Source organism: Nelumbo lutea, chromosome 2 (assembly GCF_056320005.1).
Source record: "Nelumbo lutea isolate HS-2025 chromosome 2, American lotus-T2T, whole genome shotgun sequence".
Lineage (NCBI taxonomy): Eukaryota > Viridiplantae > Streptophyta > Magnoliopsida > Proteales > Nelumbonaceae > Nelumbo > Nelumbo lutea.
In genome coordinates this window covers 113,279,975-113,304,049 of record NC_142685.1, presented here as the reverse complement: position 1 = coordinate 113,304,049, position 24,075 = coordinate 113,279,975, and the positions used below count along the sequence as shown (strand labels likewise).

At 38.2% G+C, this 24,075-nt stretch overlaps 1 protein-coding gene across 10 annotated transcripts in view; it reads right to left on the bottom strand.

Moving 5' to 3' along the window:
• LOC148872914 (zinc ion binding protein) overlaps positions 1 to 24,075 on the bottom strand; it is a 98,007-nt gene that overhangs the window by 28,055 nt on the left and 45,877 nt on the right. For all 10 annotated transcript variants that reach the window (XM_088970678.1, XM_088970679.1, XM_088970675.1 and 7 more), the window contains 5 exons: positions 23,486 to 23,593; positions 20,869 to 21,011; positions 11,292 to 11,370; positions 6,874 to 6,936; positions 6,567 to 6,697 (listed from right to left, as the gene is read on the bottom strand). In XM_088970678.1, the coding sequence (XP_088826804.1) occupies positions 6,567 to 6,697; positions 6,874 to 6,936; positions 11,292 to 11,370; positions 20,869 to 21,011; positions 23,486 to 23,593 (524 nt within the window). The remainder of the gene's footprint in view (positions 1 to 6,566; positions 6,698 to 6,873; positions 6,937 to 11,291; positions 11,371 to 20,868; positions 21,012 to 23,485; positions 23,594 to 24,075) is intronic.

The following is a 24,075-nucleotide window of genomic DNA, read 5'->3' as shown; positions in this document are numbered from 1 at the left end:
TGTAGTCAATACCATAGGTTTGGGAGTACCCTTTTGCTACCAATCGCGCCTACAAATGCTCAACACGACCATCAGGCAAGTACTTAACGGTATAAACCCACTTACAACCGACAACATGTTTCCCAGAAGGAAGAGCGGTGAGGTCCCAAGTGTGATTATGATGGAGAGCAGAGAGCTCATCTTCCATAGCACGGCACCACTCTGGAGAAGTAAGGGCTTCCTGGACATTCTTAGGGACAACCATCGAGGATAACAAAGAGATGAACTGGCGATAGGAGGCGGAAAGGTGAGTAAGGGAAACATGATAGGAAATAGGATGAAGAGCACAAGTGCGTTTACCTTTCCGTAAGGCAATAGGAAGATCAAAGTCGGAGGCTAGTGGTAGTAGTGGCGGGTCTAGAGCTGGATCTGTCGACGGTGAAGTCAGAGGAGTCGCAGCCGGTACACGTGGGCGATGTGTATACACGTGATGGATAGGTGGACAGTCAACGGACGATGGCACCGGAGGCAGGGACGTAGACACGGCTGGAACAAGAGGAAGAGGATCAGCCACAGGAAGGGGAAGAAGAGAAGGTGATGTGGAGGAAGAAGCATCACCGAACCCCACGAAGAACGGAGTAGACTCAAAGAAGGTAACATCAACACATACCAAGGAATGACGAGAACTGGGATGGTAACACTTGTACCATTTTTGAGTCCAGGAATAGCCAAGGAATATGCACTTAAGAGATCACGCATCTAACTTGTCATTCCCGAGACCCAAATTATGGACGAAGCAGACACACCCAAATACCCGAGGAGAAAGCAGAAACAGAGACATGGTGGGAAACAAGACATTAAATGGAGAACGACCATCAAGGATAGACATGGGCATCCGATTAATTAAGAAATAAGAGGTGAGCATTGCATCACTCCAAAAGGGTTTGGGAACATTCATGTGGTGCATGAGTGAGCATGCCGTTTCTAAAAGATGTCGGTTCTTTCAGCCACCCCATTTTGTTGTGGGGTGTAAGTACATGAAGTTTGGTGTATAATGCCATGTTGGTCCAAGTATTCTTGAAAAGATGAAGACAAATATTCACGGCCATTATCAGAACGGAAAATTTTAATGTGAAAGCCAAACTGATTGTGAATCTCAGCATAAAATTTCTGGAAGATGGTAAATAATTCACTTCTTTCCTTCATTAAATAGAGCCACGTCATCTTTGAAAAATCATCAACAAAAATAACAAAATATCTATACCCATTATATGACATCACTTTATAAGGACTCCAAACATCTGAGTGAATAAAAGAAAAAGGACTCAATGCATGATTATCAACCCTAGAGTAAAGGGAACACGATGGTGTTTCCCAAATTGACACGACTCACAATCTAGAACAGAAAGTTGACTCAACGAAGGGACCAAAGACTTTAACACTTGCAGCGAAGGATGACCAAATCTACAATGCCACTGGAGAGGAGAGATAGATGACTGAAGGGTTGTTGACATTTTTCCACCACCATCAAGATAATATAGTCCACTGGCTTCATGCCCTCCACCAATCTTCATCCCCGTCTTGAGATCCTGAAAAACACACATAGAGGGGTAAAATGTAATGGAGCAACTAAGTGACTTGGTCAGCTTACTAACAGACATAAGATTAAATGGAAGCTTAAGTACATACAAAACTGAGGATAAGGATACAGGGTCCAGGTCAACATTACCAACACCACAAATAGATGATGTGGAGCCATTAGCAAGTGTAACAGATTGTGATGTTGAGCAATGAGTGAGAGAAGAAAACACACCTGGAGTTCCAGTCATGTGATCGGAGGCTCCAGAGTCAATAATCCAGGGGTTGGATGTGGATGCCAAACAAGCCATACATGAGTGTGCAAAAGTAGTTGTGTTCTGCTGCGACATGGATTGAACAAACCTTTCATACTCATCACAAGGAACACTCACCATCTCCTTGCCTGGACCATCTGAAGAGGTAGGAGGTATCTGATCAGCTGAACGATTCTCCTGTCTAAAACTGGAACTGGTGTCACTAGTCATGGAATGATTGGCCCAGGTCGAGGGTGGACCATGCAAGTCATAGTAGTAATTAATAGTATGTCCATCCAAACCACAATGAGTACATCTCCATGGACCCGAGCCACGTCCTCTACCACAAGCTCCCCCTAAATCTCTGCCTCCAGTACGGCCACCACCACAGGTATGTGTAGATCCACCACTACCACTCCAGCCATATACTGAGCCACTAGTGCCACCACGGCCAGACTAGGCTCCTCGAGCCCCACTTCTAACACCTCGACCTCTCAACACTGCAAATGTTGATCTATCTGAGACATTAGGGCTTTCTATAGATCCAATGGAAGTCCTCCGAAGTCGAGCAAACACCTCTAAGGATGGAAGGGCTGATCCTCCTAGTATCTGGGCTCGTACTGGTTCATACTCGGATTTCAGCCCCACCAGAAACCGAGTCACATCAAGCTGCTCCCTCTGTTGTTGTTGAATCTTGACATTAGGAGTGAGAGGGTGATAGACATTCAACTCATTACGGATGTTTCTCATACTGGCATAGTACTCCTCAAGACTCCGATTGCCTTGTTGCAAATTAAAGTATTCCTAATACAGTTAATATACCCTGGTTGTATTGTCCTGACCAGAATACAATTTCTTAGCATGACCCCACACCTCTTTGGCCGTGTCAAGAAACATGAAGTTCACACTAATTATGGGTTCCATACTATTCCATAACCACGTGATGATCTGTGCATCTTCTTGTTCCCAGTCTTCGTATTCATGAGAAGCAGTGGAGGGTTTCTCCTCTCTTATGTGCTTCACCTTCTACTTTGCCTTCAGAAAAACCTCTACAGACTTAGCCCAAGGGACATAATTCTCCCCATTCAGTTTAATGGAGGTCATTTGGACATTCAGGTAGTCCATAGATATCATCACATTAGGTTTACTATCACTGTTATCTCTCATTGCTGAATTCTTTTACCACCAAATTCTGCACACTACACACTGCACACTGCACATGGACACTTCACCGAATTCTGCACACTGATTTCAGCAATAATAAGTGCTGAAAGTTGCACTTGCAACACCACAGATCCTACTCTACAGCTACCTGAAGTTTCACCACTATGTGAACACCACTGCCCTTCGAATCACACACAAACCAGCATAAACCCTAGCACACTACAACCTGAAACCCTTCCGTACAATCTGTACCATACCTCTTATGTGCTTCATAACAGAAATTATGCATAAAAGAAACTCCTTACCTCATCGCCTGAAGGACAACCACACGAAGAAAGAAAACACCCACTGCACCACACGTACCAGCCCTACATTAATTAGGGGAGGGCTGAGAAAACACATCAACCGACCACACACGACACAACCGGAGGCATAGACACCTCCAAGGGAAGAGGGTGATCACTCCTTTTCAGCCCTTTTTCCGATCTCCAATCGATGGCTGAGAAATCAAAGAAAAACCTGGGTCGAATGCGCAGAAGACAGAATTCTAGGCAAGTCCGATTTGTTTAATTTGGCTCTGATACCACGTTGAAGTTCGGCCTGCCCTAGAAGTCTGTTTGTCTATTAGCAGTCAAGTAAAGCAAGCAAGCAAGAACGAAGAAAGAGGAAGAAAGAGAGAAAAGGTCTGGTTCAAAATTAGGAAAAAATCAAACCCTACTTTCAGCCAGACCTGTTATTATATTATTAATGTGATAGGAAAAGACATCAGTCCCTTATTTAAGTAAGAGGCACTCGAACTAACATAATAAAACAACTCAGCAATCTCAACAGGTACAAAGACCGAAATGCCCCTTCACTAACAGCTTGTTTATTGGAAATGTAATAAACAACAAACTATTTCCAAGATACTAAGGATGAGTAACATACTATGTTGTTTGTCTATAGTGAGATATGATACCCAAACATGCCTAGCATACTGGTGTTGAACACAATGGGAACCCAATACGCTATAGACTTCATGGACATTTCTAGATACTTTATAGCATTAATAAAAATATAAAATTATGTGTTTTAGCATATTATACCATAAAAAATATGTAAATGTAAATGGGATACCCATACTGATATCATTGTCCAAGTTTTTTTGACAATAAAAGCAAAAAAACAATCATTAAAAGAAAAAGAGAATACAATAGGAAGTTGATAAGGAATCACCCATGAGAAGAGAAAACACCCAACAATATAAACAATTTGCTCAACGCCAACAAGAACCCCAACCCAAGCAAAACAACATGAACAAAAGACGAACTTCCTATCACAAAAAAAGAACTGAGAAAAACTCCAAGAAACTCCACCTTAACCAAAATTATTCCTCCCCATCGAGCACCTCTTCTTTGTCATCTCCTTCATCTCAACCCATCTCTCTCCTCCTTCACTTGAAGTGGTCTTCTTTCAGTTCTCCTCCATATTTCTTCTTTTGAATTCTTCGAAGGCTCTTCTAGAAAAAGCTTCTCCAACTAAGAAAAATAAGCCCAAAGCCTTGTCCCTATCTGCAAGACTCTTAACGCCCATACTTCCACCAGAATCCTCCTCCACCGTAACAATTGGCTTGTCACCTATTCTCGAGGAATTGCAATCACCCACCTTCTTTCTTTTCCCCAAAGGAATCGAATTTATACAACACCCCTTTAATCGAAATCGCCTAAGGCTCATTCAGGCTATCAGCACAAGCACCACTATAGATCTTCTTACTTGTGGTTTTCAAATGCACCCTTCTCTCATATACACTCTTTTATACTTGCTATGGGTCCAGTCCCAACAAGCCCCACTTTCAGATGCAAAAAGTTCTTCGCGACATGCACAAGAGATCTACTTGTACTTTTATTTCTCTTCACAACTTTCAATCCATCACCAGAGACAACAATAACAAGCAGATCTCTCTTTCTGCCCAAACCATCTCCAATTTTTCCTACCATCACTTCCTTAACTGAAAAACTTTCACAACTACACTGAGGACTTGAACAGTCCTCCTCAACATGAAAACCAAGCACCTGACTACTAGTAGAAGCTTCTCCAATTTCTGGTACTGTAGCATGAGGATCCGGACTAGAACTAAAATGGAAAACTGAAAATGACCCACAAGATCAACTGAATACTGATCAACTCATTAAGCAACTTCAATCGGAACCGGCCAAGCAACCAAACTTGATCCTTCACACTGGCCCTCCACATCATCTTCCCCTGTGCAGTCTCCTAAAGCACACTTCCCCAATCAATGCACAGCATGGCCATCTTCCACCAGGTTGATGTTCTTCAGTCCCTGCTTCAAATTCTATCAAAACTTATACCTTGTTATTACCCAAATCCAATCTTCACTTGAAGACTTCGATCGAGACAAAAACCAGCTCTTCTTCCCTTATTCAAGATACCTGGAGTCTTGGAACTTTTTTTGGACACCCTAAAAAGCCCTTCTTTTTATAACTCCCCAATTTATCCCAACAATCAATGATCCTTGTCTTTTTCTTAGAAAAGTGGGACCCACTCAAACACCTTTCCCCCCTCGAATCTGCAATTACCAACTCCCTTCCCATATTCAAACCATTCTTTCCTGACCCCTCAACTTCACCTTGCACAAGTCACGAACCAAAAGACTTAACCCCCTTGGTCCAACCCTCAATCCCTCATCTCCTCTCTAATAACTCCACTTCCCAAAAATCTTCAAAAAGACCCACCCAAATCAACTTAAAAAATGCCACCTATTCCCAAAACACCCTTATCTTCACTCCGATCCTTTGACTTCCTCTAAACTGAATGAAGAACTTTTCATCTTCCTTTCTCGCCCAAGCACCACTGGCTCAACATTTTCGAACCAAGATCCTAGTAAATGGAGTGTCTTATCCCCATTTTCCAAATCTGTTTGTGTTAGTAAGTCTAATAGATAGTTGGATTATTTGGCTTTGCAGTCTCCTATATGATTTACAAACTGGCACCACTTCACTGCCTTCCCTCCATGTAGACAACACAAGTGCTATCCAAATTGCCAACAATCAGTATTAAATAAGAGCATTTGAACACATTGAAGTAGACTACCATTTCATTTGTAGTTTAATTCTCTCCCTTACATAACTTAATAGTCCTAGATAGCAGATATTTCACTAAAGCTATGACGTGTGCTCACTATGAGTTGTTGACAAACTAGGAATTGTCTCCAAAGCCTCAGCCTGAGGGAGAGCATACAATAAGTGGGGTAGATGCACTATAGTATGGTACATCACGTTGTAGCATGAACAAAGTTATTCTTTTATTCTTTTGCTATTTTCTGTTTGGTCCTCTTCAATTATATGTATGTAAGTTTGCATCACTTATCAAGTATAAATAGGCTCTTTAAAAGTGAGGGTTGACTCACTGTCACCCTGTATGTTTTATTAATAATTTATGATAAGTTTTCACTTACTACTACCATAGTTTAACCAGATACAACAAATGAATATATAAGCATCCGCAAAAGCATACTAAAGAAACAGAAACAGCCTAATTACCTTCACATCAGGACTCGAACATACTACAGATAATACTAGTAAAGGTACTTACTTTGCATGAGGTTCACTTGAATAGCGCATCATTGCAGGAATCAATCTCCTTGGATTTAGGTTGCTTGTGTTCATCCAGCACTCAACAGTTTCATATGCATCAAGCATGATTAGATCTGGAGCAAACTTGTACTACAAAATCATACAAGTTATTGTGGTTTTTAAGTAGGTGAATATACTCAATGAGGAAGATGACGAAGAAGATGAAAACTTGCAAGAAACCATTATAATGGATAACCAAAAATTAATACATAAATTAGGCTGAAAAGGGAAATAAACACTTAAATTCATCTAGTGTATATCTGTACCTGTAGATCTATAGGAACAGCAGGTTTTTGTAGAACTTCCAATGCCTTCTTGGCTTCTCCTTGCTAAATTCAATACCAGAGAGAAATAGGAATCAGTTCAAAAGCTTTACTTCCCATTGAAACTGCACTGTCTCTGCTGCAGTATTTGGAAAAAACTACAAATGAACTTAGGAAAAGCTCCAATAGGTGATAAAATGACAGAAAGTAGACTAAGATGGTTTGGTAACATGCTTAGAAGAGCATCAAAAGCACCCCAACAACAAGTGAACTGTTGCAGGTTGAAGGGGCTAGAAGGGCTAGGGGGTAGACCAAAAGGGGCATGGGTTGAGGTCATGAGAAATGGTTTAAGTGATTATAATTTAACAATGGATATGACATTAAACAGAACGGAATGGAAAAACAGTATACATGTAGCTGAATCCATATAGTTGGGATAAGGCTTAGATAATGATGATGATGTCTTTATTGCAGTATTTACTTCTTGTTAATAATATGCCAAGTTTATGCATAACGGTATTTAGACACAATCATTTTTTTGATAAATTATTAAGACACTATTGTTGCTTCCATTATAGGTATTGTTCACAATAAATCTGATATAAATCAGTTAATCATGTTATCCAAAAATAAGTAAAAACAGTCATCATATTCTTGTTATCCAACATATGTGAGGTGTTTTATTTTTCCGGTAACTATGGAGTTGTACATTATCAGTTTTTCTATTCTGTTTTGTGCTGGTTAAAAAAAAATCAGATGACAAATGTCAAATGTTTATGAGAAGCTTCGACAGAGCTATTAGCCTATTATCAGTGTATGGTGAATATAAAATAGGACAGAATTGTTATCAAAGAAAAAATGTGCAAATTCAAAGATAAAAGAGAAAAAATATAACTTCTGTCGATGCTAAGAATTAATGTAAGTATTAAATCATCAATAGCAACATAAACATAATCATGCTGAAGGTAGTCAATGGAAAACAATTGGAAATTTTTAACCAATGTTAAGAGCCTCTAGACTTGAATTCAGGTATTCTCTAAATTATAAGTTCATAAACTAAATAGGTATTTCACAAGTCCAGTTGTCATGCTTATGACATGATGAATTGGAAAGGATATACTAAATGCCCAGGTAATCTATAGACTCTGCAACTTGGGTTGAGATGAATATCATGGAGTCAAGGTAACCTATAGACTCTGCAACTTCAGATGGACATCCTAGAGTCATATGGAATTATGACCATTAGACTGTGAATGCAAAAGCTCTTTTTTTTTCTTTTCATTTTTTCTTGTCAGGATACTTGGAAGAAAATAGGCATTGGACGGAGTTATGGCCAAAACAAATGGAAATAGGAGGTTGGAACATCCCTCTCCTATAAAGAGAAAAGGTCTGAACCTTATCACTAGTTCACTACCTAAACAATACCAATGTTTTAAAGTGCAGAGGCATGACGCGAGGCGTTCCACTACCTAGAAGATCAGAACACAAGAGGTGTAAGCCTCCTTAAGAGGAGGGAGCTAGGAGGAGGAAGGGGAGGAGGATGAAGAGGAAGGGGGGATCTCACTTTTTCTTTATTTAATACAAATATTTTATATCAAGAAGAATAAAGATGCATAACATTAGTTGAAAGGAAGGGGCGCGCCTCCAGGCATACGCCTCCCACGCCTTTTAAAACATTGAACAATACCATAAAAATATACTTATTATAAAACAAGGTTAAAGAAAAGAAAAGTTTTGATACTACATGTAAATCCCTCCTCACTCTGAAACTAACAAAGACCACCAACAATATCATCTGTCAACTTGCATGCAACAGAAAGACATGTTCACGGATTCTAAAACGGATTTGACCTCTTGGGTTATGTTGAACAGTTTCAAGATTCCCTACTTAAACCCTAAAAGCCAACAACTAAAGATCTGCAGCTCATTCTATGGTGACTTCCACACTAAAAGAGAAGCACCAAGGACTTGACTTTGATGGAATATGAGTCGATAGGATCCGTAAATGCAGAGACCGCCACACCAGTGTAGCCACAGAAGTCTCCCCCAATACCAGATAACCCGTAGTAAGCATCTCAAGTTATGCTAGGCTTTTCTACAAGAAAAAAGACTACCAATCAAATGGATTGATGGTCAAAAAGCTAGAATATAAATTCGGAAAAAAAAAAACTCAAAATTACTAATCCAAATTACCCAAAATTATGAATTTACCACTGGTTCAAGATTATTAGAAAATCTTGATATCTTCTTCTGTGGTTCATTTCCTTGTTAATTTCCTATCTTGTTTCTATCACCAATTGACAAGAAGATAGTAGCAGGGGGAGGAGATAAAACATACAAACAAGAATGAAAAGGGTTTAGCAGATAGATAGGGGTGCAATCAGTCTGAAGCATTTACACTGCATTGGGCTTCGGCCCTTGGGTCGGGTCCATTCAAAATTTAAGAAACACCCAAACAGGCCTGCCCAGATTGCACCCCTAGTGGTAGAAGATTCAATGTCAAAGACTAAATGATTTCTAGAAAGGTGATTTTTGTTTCTTCTCAGAAAAATAAAGCATGGATGGGAAGGAGATGAGGATGAGATCAAATTGCTATTACAAACTCAAGTTGGAGGTGATAAAGAGGTTTTTTTTATAAGGAACAAAGAATAAGAGTGCTGAGAAGAAGGGAAAGAGTTTTCTCAAGATAGAGAAGAGGAGGCTACAACTCATCCAGTGGCAAGTCTCATGACATAGTCATATTGAAGAGAATCAAATAATGACCCTCATCAGATTATTGATTGGATATGAGGAAAGCAGGATAGAAGGTATAGCACTAATTCCATTGGAGAAAGAAAGAAATGAGGTGTGATGTAGATGGTTTTCATCAATGCTTGACCAAATCCTGTAAAAGAAGGCAAAGAGAAAGATGGATATGGATCCGATCATTTTGGATTCAGATGATCCATTTATATAGTTGGATCAGAAGTGAATTTTATAATATATAAGTTGAAAAGTAATTAGTTTTTTCTAAACTTCTTAACTTTTCAATGATATTAAAGATAAGAAAGCAGACCCAGATTCAATCTAAGTCTAATAGGACCAAGTCAACAGGTTTTTGTAAAATAGTGGCTTGAAGGTTGACCCAAACCAGTATTGTGACAATGCTACTCGGCTACTGGTCTGAGTGGCTGGGTTAACAACAGGTTGAAAATTCTGAATTAGACTACGGAGGGGTTTTATTCAAAGCAGGAGTTGCCTAGACAAGCAAGATGTGTGTTGTTTGACAATCTACTTATGTTGCCTAGGCTTAGAGTTGGTTAATTTTCTTTAGCATGAAGTAGTTATCTTATAAGCTTCTTTCATGCCTTGTATAGCTTTTCAGAGGGGTAAGGTTTTTATGCCCCCCCCCCTCATATAGGTTTTGGTTATATATTAATAAAATTTTCAGTGGCCACCCGTCCACAGGGAGTAAAGTTCGGGGATAAAAAAAATCAAGGGAGGTTAATGTTGCTGGTTTTTGAACTGAAATTTGGATATAATGAAGCTTAGTGTAGAAGAGACCCACCAAATATCAAGCTAATTAGAATATAGGAGGCTTTCATCAAGGTAGGTTAATGTTGCTGGATTTCTTGGACTGTCAACAGTTGGTCACAAGTTCAAAGTAAAACGTTTGACTAATAGGCCCTACATCTAGGTCCACCTCAAGATAGAGTGTTTTTTGTTTGAATCTCATGTTAATTGGGTCAGTAGTTAGTTATAGTAATTCTTTCAGTTCAGGAAAATTATAGTCAGTTTTGTCCTTTTCCATGCTTCTAATATTTGTTTGTTGGATTGCATTTTCTGATTACATTAAGGAGTCAAAGTTTAATGGTGTTAATCCATTATCTTAAGGTGAATCACAACCAGAAGCAAATGGGGTTACATTTAAATATGGGGCTACTCCTAAAATTGCAGTGAGAGGCAAGATGAATGGAATTGTCAAGAAAGTAACAAAAGTGGTATTTGGCAACGCAGTGGAGAATAAAAATATTTCGGACATCACAAGTTGGTTAAAAGAGTTATACTCAAATTAGTAGAGTGCCAATCCAAAGAGTTGTTGAATGTGGTCTGGTTGAAGAGGTCTTCTAAGAGGTTGGTACAGAAATGCTAGGGCAAATGAATAACCAGACTAGTAATAGAAATCATAATGAGGCTATTTAAGTATCAAGAAGATGGTACAGTGATATGAAGGTGAAGGATGTTGGAGGAAAGGGGGAACATAGACGAAAAGATTGATTTGAGGTTAGAAAAGTAGGTGGTTTTGAAATTAAAGAATGAATGTAAAGCAGAAAGAACAACAATTTCGATAAGATTCTTCACATGATCCTCATTTGTAAAATTTTCTCATGCAAATATTATCAAAACATAAGAATGTATTTGTAAATAAGTATATACAGCACCTTAATGTAATGGTGAACCACAATCTCATAGTGCTCCTTAAGTCCAGCGAAGTAAACCAGCTCATCCACCCTACCATAACTGCAAAGGATAGAACAGACAAAATGATACTAGTATATTTTTCATTATCTAAAGAAAGTAAAATCTGAACCCACATATTTGAGAAATTAATATTTGAGTAGTGATGTTACCATTCTGATGCATCATAAGTAGCAAAATTGGAAAAACAAAAAGGATAAGTTACTTATCAAGGACCAAACAGAAAGAAAAGGCACAGTGTGGAGCAATGCTACAGTTATTAGTTCACTCATCGTGTTCATTGTTCTCTCTATCTTTCTCCACTGTTCTCTCTATCTCTTGAGGCTAATGATAAATAACATGGTATTTTAGAGTTATCCATAATAGAACTCATTAAATCTTCTTCTCTTTATATTCTTTTCTTTCTTTGTTCCAGATTCTAAACTCCTAGAGATTAACTCCATCTGACTGGACTAAAAGGACATATAATATTTCTATTTTTCCCTTGGTGACTCATAAAACCAAGATCTAATCTCTTGGGTAGTATAGTGACTCCTCTGTTGTGGAGAAGTAATGTGCTTCAGGCAGTAATTACGTTTTTCAGACTGTTGTGGTTTACATGTGATGCAGATGCGTAAGCAAGGAAGAATCCACAGGGTAATGAACCAATTTTCCAATTCCTACATCAGTTTCAGAAGTTTTAGGTGATAGTATATTTGCATTGTTTGAGTTTTTTAATTTATTTTCTATTTGTAGGTGTCTTAAGAATAAGGTTTTAAGTTCCAGAAATTTACTCTTATTTCAAAATTACTAGTTATGTTAACATTCAGACTTTTATTGATAGTAATTCTTGTAATTAGTTTTTACAGTAAAATTATACTAATTTTCTAATTTCTGGTGTCTTTATATTAAGTTAATTTTAGCAGGATTAGGAATGAGTGATAAAAATTGTTTTAGGAGTTAGAATCTTTATTTAAGTTTCAAAGCCATTTGAAGTTGATTTGGGTTATGTTGCCTAGTCTAAATTGGAGTCTTTTAAGGGATATCCGAGTTCATATTTTGAGCCTATAAATAGATCACCATAATTGCAATTTAGGAAGGATTAATTTGATGAAATAAAGTTTATTTTAGTGAATTATGCTGGTTGCAGGAATCTCCGAGGCAGGAGGAGCATGTGGGGCCCACATGTATCCCTGCTAGTTGTGGGTTCCTAGGGAGGCCAAGTTAGCTATTCAGCATTGCTTCTTATTTTCTTAAGTTATGTAACTTTATATGGGCTTTATAGTTTCTTGTTATTGTCCTAGTATTTTTATCTTTAAGTTGAGTCATGCAAGTCACTTAAGCGGGGGCTATTTTTGTCAAAGTGTGTGTTAGGGCATCACTTTTCTTAAGGGCATCTATTATAAGCCTCATATCATGTTTGTAAAAGGATCTTTTGACTGTTTTGAAACTCTATAGACTTGTTCTATCCACAAATGTGGTGATTTCAGCCCGAAAAATGGGGTGTTCTTTGTTCCAGCTTTAATTTTACTGTTTCACCTCAAGATTTTATCACTCCTAGTTGCCATTTCTACCGGTTTTTACATTTTGCTGCATCTCTCTCCCTATCCTTCTTCCAAGTGATCTATCTCTTTGCTATTTACCATAACAGCAAGAGTTCTTCCCTTTCTTTACAATTTCTTGTTCATTCCTTGGTGGATAGAAAGATGTCCACTTGCTTCTCCATCCATATTCTTCATTCTTGATCATCTATAGCACCTCCTTCACTTCATACATGACCAGACTTGAAATTTGTACAAACTCTACACTGTCCTAAATCAACATGTGATGAAGCAGTAACATTGTTTCCAAGTAGCTAACTTGGAGAATCTATCCACCTCTTAAGTCCCTAAAGGTACTAGTCCTCGGATTACCTTCTAGGGGCAGGCCAAGATATCCACTAGCCCATTGAGACATTGAGCAACCTAGAGTAGAAGCAACTCTCTCTATCTCATCCCTGTCCATGTTAATTCCTGCTATGCAACTCCCACTTGGATTGGAAGTAATTGTTCTAACAGCCAAAGGTGTTCTGGACAATTACAAAGGGTTAGTATGCACTCAAGTAGGCGTGTAATTGATAGCATGTGACTGCACCAAAAATCCATTTGTTAGGTTTCATGTCAACTGGTTTTCTGGTGGCAGCAATGTTTTCTACATTCATGGTGAATGAAAGGATATAATTGCTTTGTGATTGTTTCATTCATCAGCATTTATAGTTGTTTAGCTGCCTGCAGTTGGTGGAGCTGTTGGAAGAGTGGCTGGTTTTTTATTCCTCTTCTGGTTTCTTTTTGGACTAACATACAGTTGCTGATGATACAACCATATCTGGGGCCGAACTCAACCTATGGTTGGTAACACCATTGAGAACCAAAATGTACACATATTCATCACTCGCTGAATGGCCCATCTTAGAATGTGGGATTAAAAACAGGCCTTTTGAGTATCCTGAGAACCAAAATGTACACATATCCATCACTCGCTGAATGGCCCATCTTAGAATGTGGGATTAAAAACAGGCCTTTTGAGTATCTTGGGATCCTTTGGGTAGGAACCCAAGAATGGAAGGGTTTTGGAAGCCAGAGGTGGAAAGGTTTTCTGATAAACTGGCTATGTGGAAAAGTAACTACATTTCTCTGGGTGGAAGGATAACTCTAATTAAATCCACAATGGCCATCTTACCTATTTACTTTTTCTCTATCTTCCACATACCAATGAAAGTGGCTAGGATATTAGAGAAACACATGAGGGGTTTTATTTGGAACCTCCCACTAATAATAAGATATAGTTGAATTTTGATGTGAGTTCTTCAGGTAACACAGGCCCAGTAGGTAATGGAGATGTGTTTAGAGACTCTTTAGCCAAGGTGTAGCATTGCATTCAGGCCCAGTTGGCATTGGAGGCTCTCTGAAATCTGAGCTAATGGAACTACTACAATGTCTACAACTAGCAAAGCAAGTTGGGATCCAATAAGTGGAGGTTGAAGGGGACTCAAAAGTACTTATATCATGGGCAAAGCATAACTCTCTAAGTGTTTGGGTGCATAGGCACATCTAAAGGAAAATAAATAGCCTACCTAAGGAAATGGGAATTGACTTCAAATGGGGTAGGACTGCAAATGGAATGATAGACTCCTAGCAAAGCAAGGGGTTTATAGACAACAACTATTTTGGGCAAAGTTTCAAATGGTTTTTTCTGTTTTTTAAATGGGTTGTTGGAATTTCTCCAACAAATGAATGCATTTGTTTATGATTTAGTTAACATGAATTTCTCCAACACATGAATGTATTTTTTAAATAGGTGGTGGGGAAACTGAAGATTTTAAAATAGCACCAAAATATAACACTTTCAAGAAAAAAAGCATTCCTAGAAAAGCAAATACGACAAAGATGAGGATCATATCAAAGTTGTACCGGAAAAAAAAATGCAATTGGCAGATTGATTAGATAGATTGGTATTTTGATGAAGTGAAAGATGAATAGATTAGACAAAACCGAAGAAATGAAGATTAGAATAAGTGGGAGGATGGTGATAGTGACATTGAAATAGAAAGGCATTACACATCATAGGACAAGGAAGGCAGTTAGTAGGATATACGAAGGTAGAGACAGCTTCAACTGAAAATGGAAGCCGGTTCAAAGAGTCCCATGAAAGAGTCCAAGTTATCTCCAAGATGCCAGTTCTTTTGTTCTGCAACACCATTTTGCTGCGAAGTTGCAACATAAGAATGATTGGATAAAATGCTATGAGAATTAAGTAACTGTTGCAATTCACATCCATATATTCTCCCCCAGAACCACATTGTAAAACCTTGATAGCAAAAGATTGTTTTTCGTCATTTCACCTAACCAAGAGGCTTTTCATAAGAAGAGACAAATCACCGACCAAATTTTGATAGCCAATGAATGTGTGGAGAAAATGAAAAGAACAAGAAAAAAATGTTTAACTTGCAAGTTAGATTTGGAGAAAGCATATGATTTGGAGGACTGGTCATTGTGGGAGGTGAGGAAAAACTTTGGTTTTGGGGAAGGTGGTGCATGTGGATTATGAGTTGTCTTAGGACTTGTCATTCTGTGTCGATGGATTTTTCCCTGCCCTACGAGGGACTAGACGTGAGGAATTAGAGGGGGGGGGGGCTGATGTGGACATAAAATCAAGAGGTATGCAACACTTCAAGTGTATGACAATAAGCACAACAATACCAAACCGAAAACAACAAAAAGAAGTTGGATTCCTAGGGATTTCAGATCTGAACCTGAAATAGAACTTCTCCCAGAACAGTTTTATTACAATAATAATTGTGTCAAGCTGGCCTATAGTGTGGACACATAGCAATAGAGGGATTTGAAGCATAGTTGTCAAGGGGACGCCTAGGAAGGTGCCTAGGCGTCCTTTGAGGCTCGCCTCGCCTAATCGCCAAGCAGTTTTCTACTTCCTACCATAAAATACTTTTTATTCATTCTTTTTTGAGATTATAATTATAAAAATAGACATTATTAAACTAAAATAATCATTTTGTGTGTTTATATACAAATTTCTTTTTATTATTTTCTTATTTATTAGGGTTTAATCAACACAAACATTGCTAAATGCTGTATTGAACCCTCAAAGACTTAAAAACCTGAACCAATAAGTAAGGAAGAACTTAAAATTTTATCTAATCAGCACATTTTCCTCTTCCATATATTCTTCTTCTACTTCTTTTTCTTTTTTTTTTTTTTATCAGTAACAGAAAACTTTCCTTAAATTAGAAAAAAGGTTAAAATACAAAGGTGGGAGAGGTAAACCCTCTTACCACCTCCCCCCCCCCCCAACAGGAAAATTACATAGTAGCCCAAAACAATTGGCTTCTTCCCACCCCCTGTTTGGCCAAAGCATCTGCAAATGAATTAGCACATCTTTTAACCCACCGGACACACATCCATTCCTAGGGTTAGCCACTTGAAATGCCTTTTTTCATTAATGTATGCCCATAGCCCATCGTTTGCCTTCTCTATCTAGTCATTAATCTCCTTCGATATTCAACTTATTTATATTCAACTCCTTAGCCCTTTTTACCCCCTCCAAGAGGGCCTGAATTTCTGCTCTCAAAGAATGTCCCACTCCAAATGGTCCTGAAAAAAGAGATATAACTGAATCTGCCTCTGTTCTGAACACACCACCAACCCCTGGTGGCCCTAGGTTTCCTTCACTGCTCCCATCAAAGTTGAGTTTGATAAAGCCTTCCATCGGAGGGAGCCACATCAGATGGACATTGATTCTATTAGGAGCCGAGACTGCTAGTATTAACCTCTTACTTTCAATTCTTTAAGCTTATGCTGAAATTTCATAACCTCCCACTTATCACTAGTATTAATCTCCATCCACCAGTCCTTTACCTTTTCTCTAAACCCTTGGTGACTAAGCCACATGTTCTCAAACCGAAACGGGCCTGGGCCATTTCCTCTTAACTCAATCTTGGATAAAGAGAAAGGCTAGTGATCAGAGGTTAACCTAGGTAAAACCATTGAGACCAACCCTCCCCAATGGGCTTCCCAATCCATTGTAAACAAGAATCTATCGAGCTTAGAGCAAATTGGGTTTGATTGAATATTAGACCAAGTGAAGTTACTACTCACAAGGAGCAACTCCTTCAATTCACAATTGTTTATGAATTCATTAAACTTCCTCATACTTGTGGTTTCCCTTTGTCTCATCTTATTGGACTCCTCAACAAATCCTATCACATTGAAGTCCCCTCCAATACACCATGGTCCATCCCACAATCCCCGTATTCAAGCTCTTCCCACATTTTATTCCTGTCCCTATGCCCATTAGGTCCATAAATGCATGTTAACACCCATTCAAAACCATCCTCTTCATTTCGAAATTTAAGAGACATTGTAAACTTCCCCATCAATTCCCCTTTTCCCAACATGTTCTACTTCCATAGTACCACCATACCACCTGAGGAACCCCATGACGATGACATTTCCCAACCTATGCCCCTAGACCTCCATATACTTCTGGCCCATTTGTCATCAAATGTCGAAAGCTTAGTCTCTTGCAACAAAACAACATCCGGCTTCTCCTTCTTCAACAATTCCTTTATTATAGCTCTCTTCATTGCGCTCCCTAAACCTCGAACATTCCAACTGATAATTTTCATCAAGTCACTTTAATTTTATATCCCTTACCTCAGCCCCTTGAATTACTTGCCCCCTCTTCTCCTACCCTTCCTCTCACCGAACTCTCTATCTCCCTCCACATCAAGCTTTAACCTCTCCACCTCACTCATCTTCCTTTTTCTCACCTTCACCTCAGTTTTCTTGGTCCTTAAGTAGGTTTTTAGGTCAATAGGATTCTTCACCTTACAACCCAATTTCTCCACAATATTTTCTGTCCTGTGTTCTTCCTTTTTGTCAGCCATCAAAACTTCCACCCTATTCATATCTTCCTTATTCTCTATGTATTTATTTTCCTCTAGCTCCTTCCCCATCATTTCTCCCAAATGTTGTTCAGTTAAACCCCAAATTCTTTCTCCCATCTCTTTATCAACTATAGTCTGATCCCCAATTTTGGTGTTAATCTCTTTTGCAACCACGACTGGCGGCAAATAAAGAGGTTGGGAACCTGGAGAATTGGCAAGAGACAGCAAATCCACATTAGTACCCAAAAACAAATTTGCTGCCATACCTGGGGGGGAAGAGAACGGAAAATTTGTTTCCTTTCCTATCACAAGAAGAGGAGGATCACGGTCTTTAATATGATGGACCTACTGGGAACCAAATTCCTAGAAGGAATTCTCCTGTGATAATCTTCTTGAGCTTTGCGTCTTATCCCTTCCTAGCAAACCTTTATTAAGCCTTTGGTGATCATTAACAGTCTCATTACCGCTACCCTGTTTTGAAATTCTAATTGGAAATGAATCTTCTAAATTTGTAGCAGTGTTTTCTAGCCGCCCATTCAAGCAAACTTGGACCTCAAACAAACTATCACTAGATCTTCTATTTCCTTCCCATGCCGAAAGATGGGAAGTGGAAAAAACCGGCTCCATTGTCTCACCACCAAACAGATGATAGAAGTTGAGATCTTCTATTTCCCCTATATCTATTTGTGACTCGACGCTACAGAAATAGACTCTTCCTCGTCTTCAGAGTCATCTTCCTCTAACACGTCAATGTCAACCCAACCTCCTTCCACTAGTTCCTTTTCCTCTGACATGGTTTTGGTGTACCTTGGGTTAGGTCGATGAGAAGGGACTTTCAACTTGCCATTTCCATCTTTTCTTTGTATAGGAACCCAATGCATAGAGGAACATGAACCAGACTTAGCCACACTAGAAGTCCTATTTTGCTTTGTTAAAGGTGATGATAGACCCAAACTTTTGTCCCCTGTAGCAATCATTTTACTTCCTCCCACGTAACTATTTAATGAGTCACATGGCCTAGAATCTCACTCTGACCTCTTCAATGGGTCAGATCTAGCCACCTCTTGTGTAACCGAAACTCTTGTTGGTCCACAACCTGGATCCGACCTATGTCCAAACTAAACCACTTCCGTGAAAGATTTTTTCTTCACTCCTTTTGGGGCTAATTCAATTTTATTTGAAAAATTACTTAATCTTGTTGCCCCCTTTTCTTGGTCAACCAAAAGAGACTGTTCCCCTACCCCTTTTTTCATTTCTTCTCTTTCCTCCATTCTCCTAATGCCACTTGGGAACCACCTTTCCAACTCATCATCTTCTTCCAGCTCTCGACGCCCCTGCCATAGCGTCACTTCGAATGTCGCTGCAAACCACAATCGCCACCATCCACCTTCCACCAAAAGCTTGCATGACCGAGGAATTAAATGTGGCTTCACCCGGGAAATCCTCATCTTGACGGCGAACAGGTTAACAAAGTTGTAGCCTTCAAGTTTGCCTCCTAGAGTTGTTGCATCCAACACTTCCTCCTTCCAGAGATTAAACAATAGGCCTACCACCTTCACAACTACTCTTTGGTCGTCGATTTCTATTTCGTTACATGACATATTCCACCACTCAAGCAGTGCCAAACCTTCCCCTGTTTTAAGCACTTCCAGTTCCATCTTCTCATCTCCGACGTCTAGTATAGCCCTGTTTTTGCAGAAAGGAAGTAATGCAGTCGTTGCTTTGATGTGAAGCTCTTTCTTCATTGTCTCTAGAACCCCCTGCCAGTCGTTCACCTTTTTCTAAAGAGTAATAACATATCTATTGGCCCAGATTCCTTTCTCTACCTCCATCACAAGTTTGGTTGTAAATTGTGAGCTCACGACTACTATAGAGATATTTTCTTTTTCGATAAGGTCTGGGATACAAGTTTCGACAGTTTGGCCTTGTTCTTCCACCCCCTGCTATTCTTGCCTTCTAGAAAGCATAACATTTGTTTCTTTCCTCCTTGAAACTCTTCTATAACTGCAATGAACCACACCTCTTGGTTCCATTTGAGGACTGCTTCATATTTCTGGTCCAAGGACAAAATCGAACTTCACTAATAGTATAGCTCCATCAACGAAACCTTGTAGCCATTGCATGGCTTCTCCAATCAGGAAAACCGTAGCCATTCTTCTTCTTCTTCCACCAATATTTTTTATTTCCTTCTTTTCATATAACAAAAATAAGGGTTCAGCCCCTATATTTTTTGAATTTTATTTTCCTACTTCCTTTTCTTCTCATGAATATGTTGATTTTCTATACTTTAATATGAAATTTATACTTTTCTTATGAAAATCATGAATAATTATTAAAGAATTATGGTTATGGTACCTAGGGAACTACACTAGGATCTATGTTTTTAACATAAAAAAATCCATCGCCTAGGCGAGTAGGCGACAAGGCGCCCCAGTCGCCTAGCCTCGCCTTGGCACCTTGAAAACTATGACTGGAAGGCACCAAATGAATTGACTCCTCAAAACTCAAACTTCTAATACTTGAGAACCCAAGCTGGAGCTGAGCTATAGCTCAAATAACAGAGAACGAAAAAATGACCCCACAGAAACAACCCCCCTTCTCTTTTACAAGACTCAATGACATGCTGGAGAAACCAACTAAAATATTTAAACATAAGCCCCTACAATAGTTGGGCCAAGGTGGGAACTTTAGTTGTTTAACTTTCATTCTTCTTCAATAAAATAATAAACCAAGAACCATAATGGGAAGGGGCTATTAGCCCTCCCTTACAGTAATGCCCTTATTTTCTGTTCTAAGATTTAGAATTTCCAAAACCTACTATACCTAACCATCACATGGAAAAGGATTTCTTTACTTTGCAATGCACTACTACACATTTGCAGCAGCAAAGATACTATTATTATTTGTCTATTCTTGATTTTCAAGAGTTGGTTACTATTTGCTCCCACTTTGTACGCTGCAACCATAGTGTTCTTTCTTTTAAGAAATCCCATTGAATAAAGGTTCAATTTCTTCCTCTCCGCTACTATTTGCTCTTTTTTGTAGACTGCATTGGTGTTATATGTATAGGCTCAAGACAGAAACAGGTCGCTAGTATGAGCTACACATGTGATTACCTTTCTAGTAGTCTCATTGTTGTTGCCTCGTCCAACACATCCTTGCAATCACTGAGGAAAGCACGAAACTCCCTAATGATAGTTTGGTATTCTGAAGTTCGATTTTCTGTAGCTGTGTCATCTTCCAACAATAGTCTATTGATCTAAAGAAAGAAAATAGGCAACCCAGAAGAAATTTCAGCATCAAGGACAATATCTCTCTTAAGAAAAATATTAGAGAGGCTATGTAAAGCTGAGATAAAAAAAAATCCAATATAGGTATTTTTTATCCATTCTAAAACGAAATGCTACCACCAGGAACCAATATTTGGTGAAAATAAACTAAATGTATGAATTCTTTGTTACATTCACTGATTGAGAACCGTGTTCTACTGCAAAGTAACAGTAAGAAAAGGAAAGCATGATAAGTATAAGGTTTTTTTTCAAGGGGGGGGGGGGGGGGGGGGGGGGGGTAATACAGATGAGAGCCAAAGGAATTATCTTTAAATGAAATGATCAACAGAAATTTTAGGAATTGAGATAACATCAATTTTGCCTTTTCTCTAATTCATTTATGAGCCAACACATAGAAGATGATTCAGAGGTGAGCAGAATATAGAAACCTCCAATTCATCTCTTTTCATAACCAAAACCATATTGGACATCATCTAATCCAAGAAAGACCGGCACATAATTTTTCCCTTTCACATATCCATTACAAAACAACTCCTTCTTTCTATCCTTAGACTTTCTACACTCTAAATCACAATGAGAATTTGAAAAATAATTTGCCTTCCCTTCACAAAAGCCTCCTTATAGCAATAATTTGTCTTCCCTCAATGTGGAAATGCCCGGCTTTTTGGGAATAAATGCTAAAAATGTGGCATTTTCTCCTTTATTAAATTTTCCATATCATGAAATTTATCAAAAGCATCTATTAAAGCTCCATTAATTGTTTCTCATCATTATTGGTGGAACACATGGAAAAATCATCCATGCTTAGGGCTTTGGTTATTCTTAAGAGGTGCAACTAGAGTGAGGTTGGGTTAGGAGTGTTTTAATTCTTCAATGGACCTGAATCCCTACCCAAACCCAATTTATTTGAAATTCTTCAAGTCAGGCAACCAGGCTTGCAGCCCTAATTATTCTGCTCCACTTACCTCCTTTTGTTAAACAGTCCTTCTAACCATAGTTTCAATATAGATAGACATTTTGCCATACAGAAATGGGAAAATTTTGCAGAGATTCCACTAATTTTGCCAAGATGTTTAGGAAACCTAAAGAAATTAGGGAAAATTACTAAAAACATGGAAGCTGTTCAAGAAAGATGGTTGTTGGAAGAAGAATAGTTGAACATTTAAGACTGAAAAACTGTAGCAAACAATTGTATATATCAAAGAAGGAAGGATTAAGAAACTTGCAAAGGTATCACTCAATCTGTCTCCATCTTTATTCTGTATACATGACATTGACTTGCTATTTTGATTTCTTTCTTTTTTGTAACTATATGTTTTGACTAAATTGAGAATCCTCTTTTTCATTTTTGTATCCCCCCCTATTCAAATTATAGTGACTCAGTAACCAAAAATGTTCAATGATTTTAACAAAATCCCTATTTGTTCTTTCAGAAAATGATTTCTAAAAATGTTCAATGTTGTTAACAAAATATAATAAAATTTTGACAATACTCTAAAATTTGGAACTTAGATGTTTGATTTATCAATGAAATTTGAAATATTCCTGATATATCAACAATATTGGAGATATAAGGCAAAAGGATTCTTAGAATTTTTCGTATTGTCCTTATCAAAATTGAGAGATTTCACCAAATCTTGCCAATATTGTGAACCATGTTTTAACCAATCAACCAGCCTATGAGAAATATGGCTCCATTCAAGTTCAGTAACACATCTATAATGCTGACTGGTCGCACAATTTTTTAAGTCATTCACAAAAGACCTTAGCAATCTCCACCATAATCTCCTCTTGAACAACCAATGAAAGTAGGTGTGAGCTGAAAACAATTAAGAGTAGACTCCTGTTAAAAAGTCTTCCATAGCCACCAGGCCCACAACTTTTTTTTTAATAAATGATGAGGATTTTATAAAAAATAATAAAGGAGTTACAAAAACCACAATTAAACAGAGGCGTGAGATGCAGCCCCTGTTACATGAACTGAACTACAATTGAGCCACAAACAATTCAGACTTATGCACCCCCTGTTTTATAAAAAAAATCAGCTAGCCCATTTGCTGACTGCCTGTCCCATTGAATAATGGTTATCATATCCCTAATTAGCCATTTAAATCTTTTCATAAAATCCCTATATTTCCAAACCACAGTTTCTGGTTCCTTCATCCACCCTAATACCAATTTGTGAAACTGAAATTACAATAAATATGTAAATACATATTTTCCCATATCATGGATTTAGCAATGATATAAAAAGAATCTTCCAGGGGAAAACAAGATTGACTTATTACACAATGGTTATCATATCTCTAATAGAGCAGATCATCATACATTTTTTTACTTATGAAAACCTTTTTATAAATATTGAGGCTGTAAACTGTAAATTCCCTGTTGACAGCCCTTATCTCTTCTCATAAAAATGTCTAAAACAGACAAAGAAGAAGACCTTGTCCAAGTATAACTCAGTAGCCCATGTGGAAATCATTGTTACTTGGCATTTATCATCCATAGTAAGATTATCAAGCTTCCGGAGTAAGAAAGTCCTCAGAGCATCCTTCAAGGAAAACAAACAAGATAAGAATGAACATTGGAAAAAAAAAGTAATAAAAAGGTTGAAGTTGTGAACCAAAGCAGGGTACTACATGCATACAGATTTTACTATTTCATTATATGATAATCCAACCATATAAATCAAAAGCCCTAAATCTGCAATAATAAGAATATGCACTTAAATATGGAAACCAGACACCAGACATCTATGTTGGATTCAATGTACCTATTTTAGGTACTATCAGTTCTAAAGACAAATGCCTTGATAAATTTCAAAAAGATAGTTGGGGTCTACATTGGGTAATGGCCCTTTCAATGGAACAGGAAAGACACACATGAAATGTTAAAAATAAAATCAAATGGGTACTTTACAAATAATGAACAAATGAAAGAAGCAATTCTAGAAGAAACTACTATTTTATTCTAGAATGACAATTAGGTTAAAGCAACTCGTGCTTGAATTTGAACCAAATAGAGAACATCAGT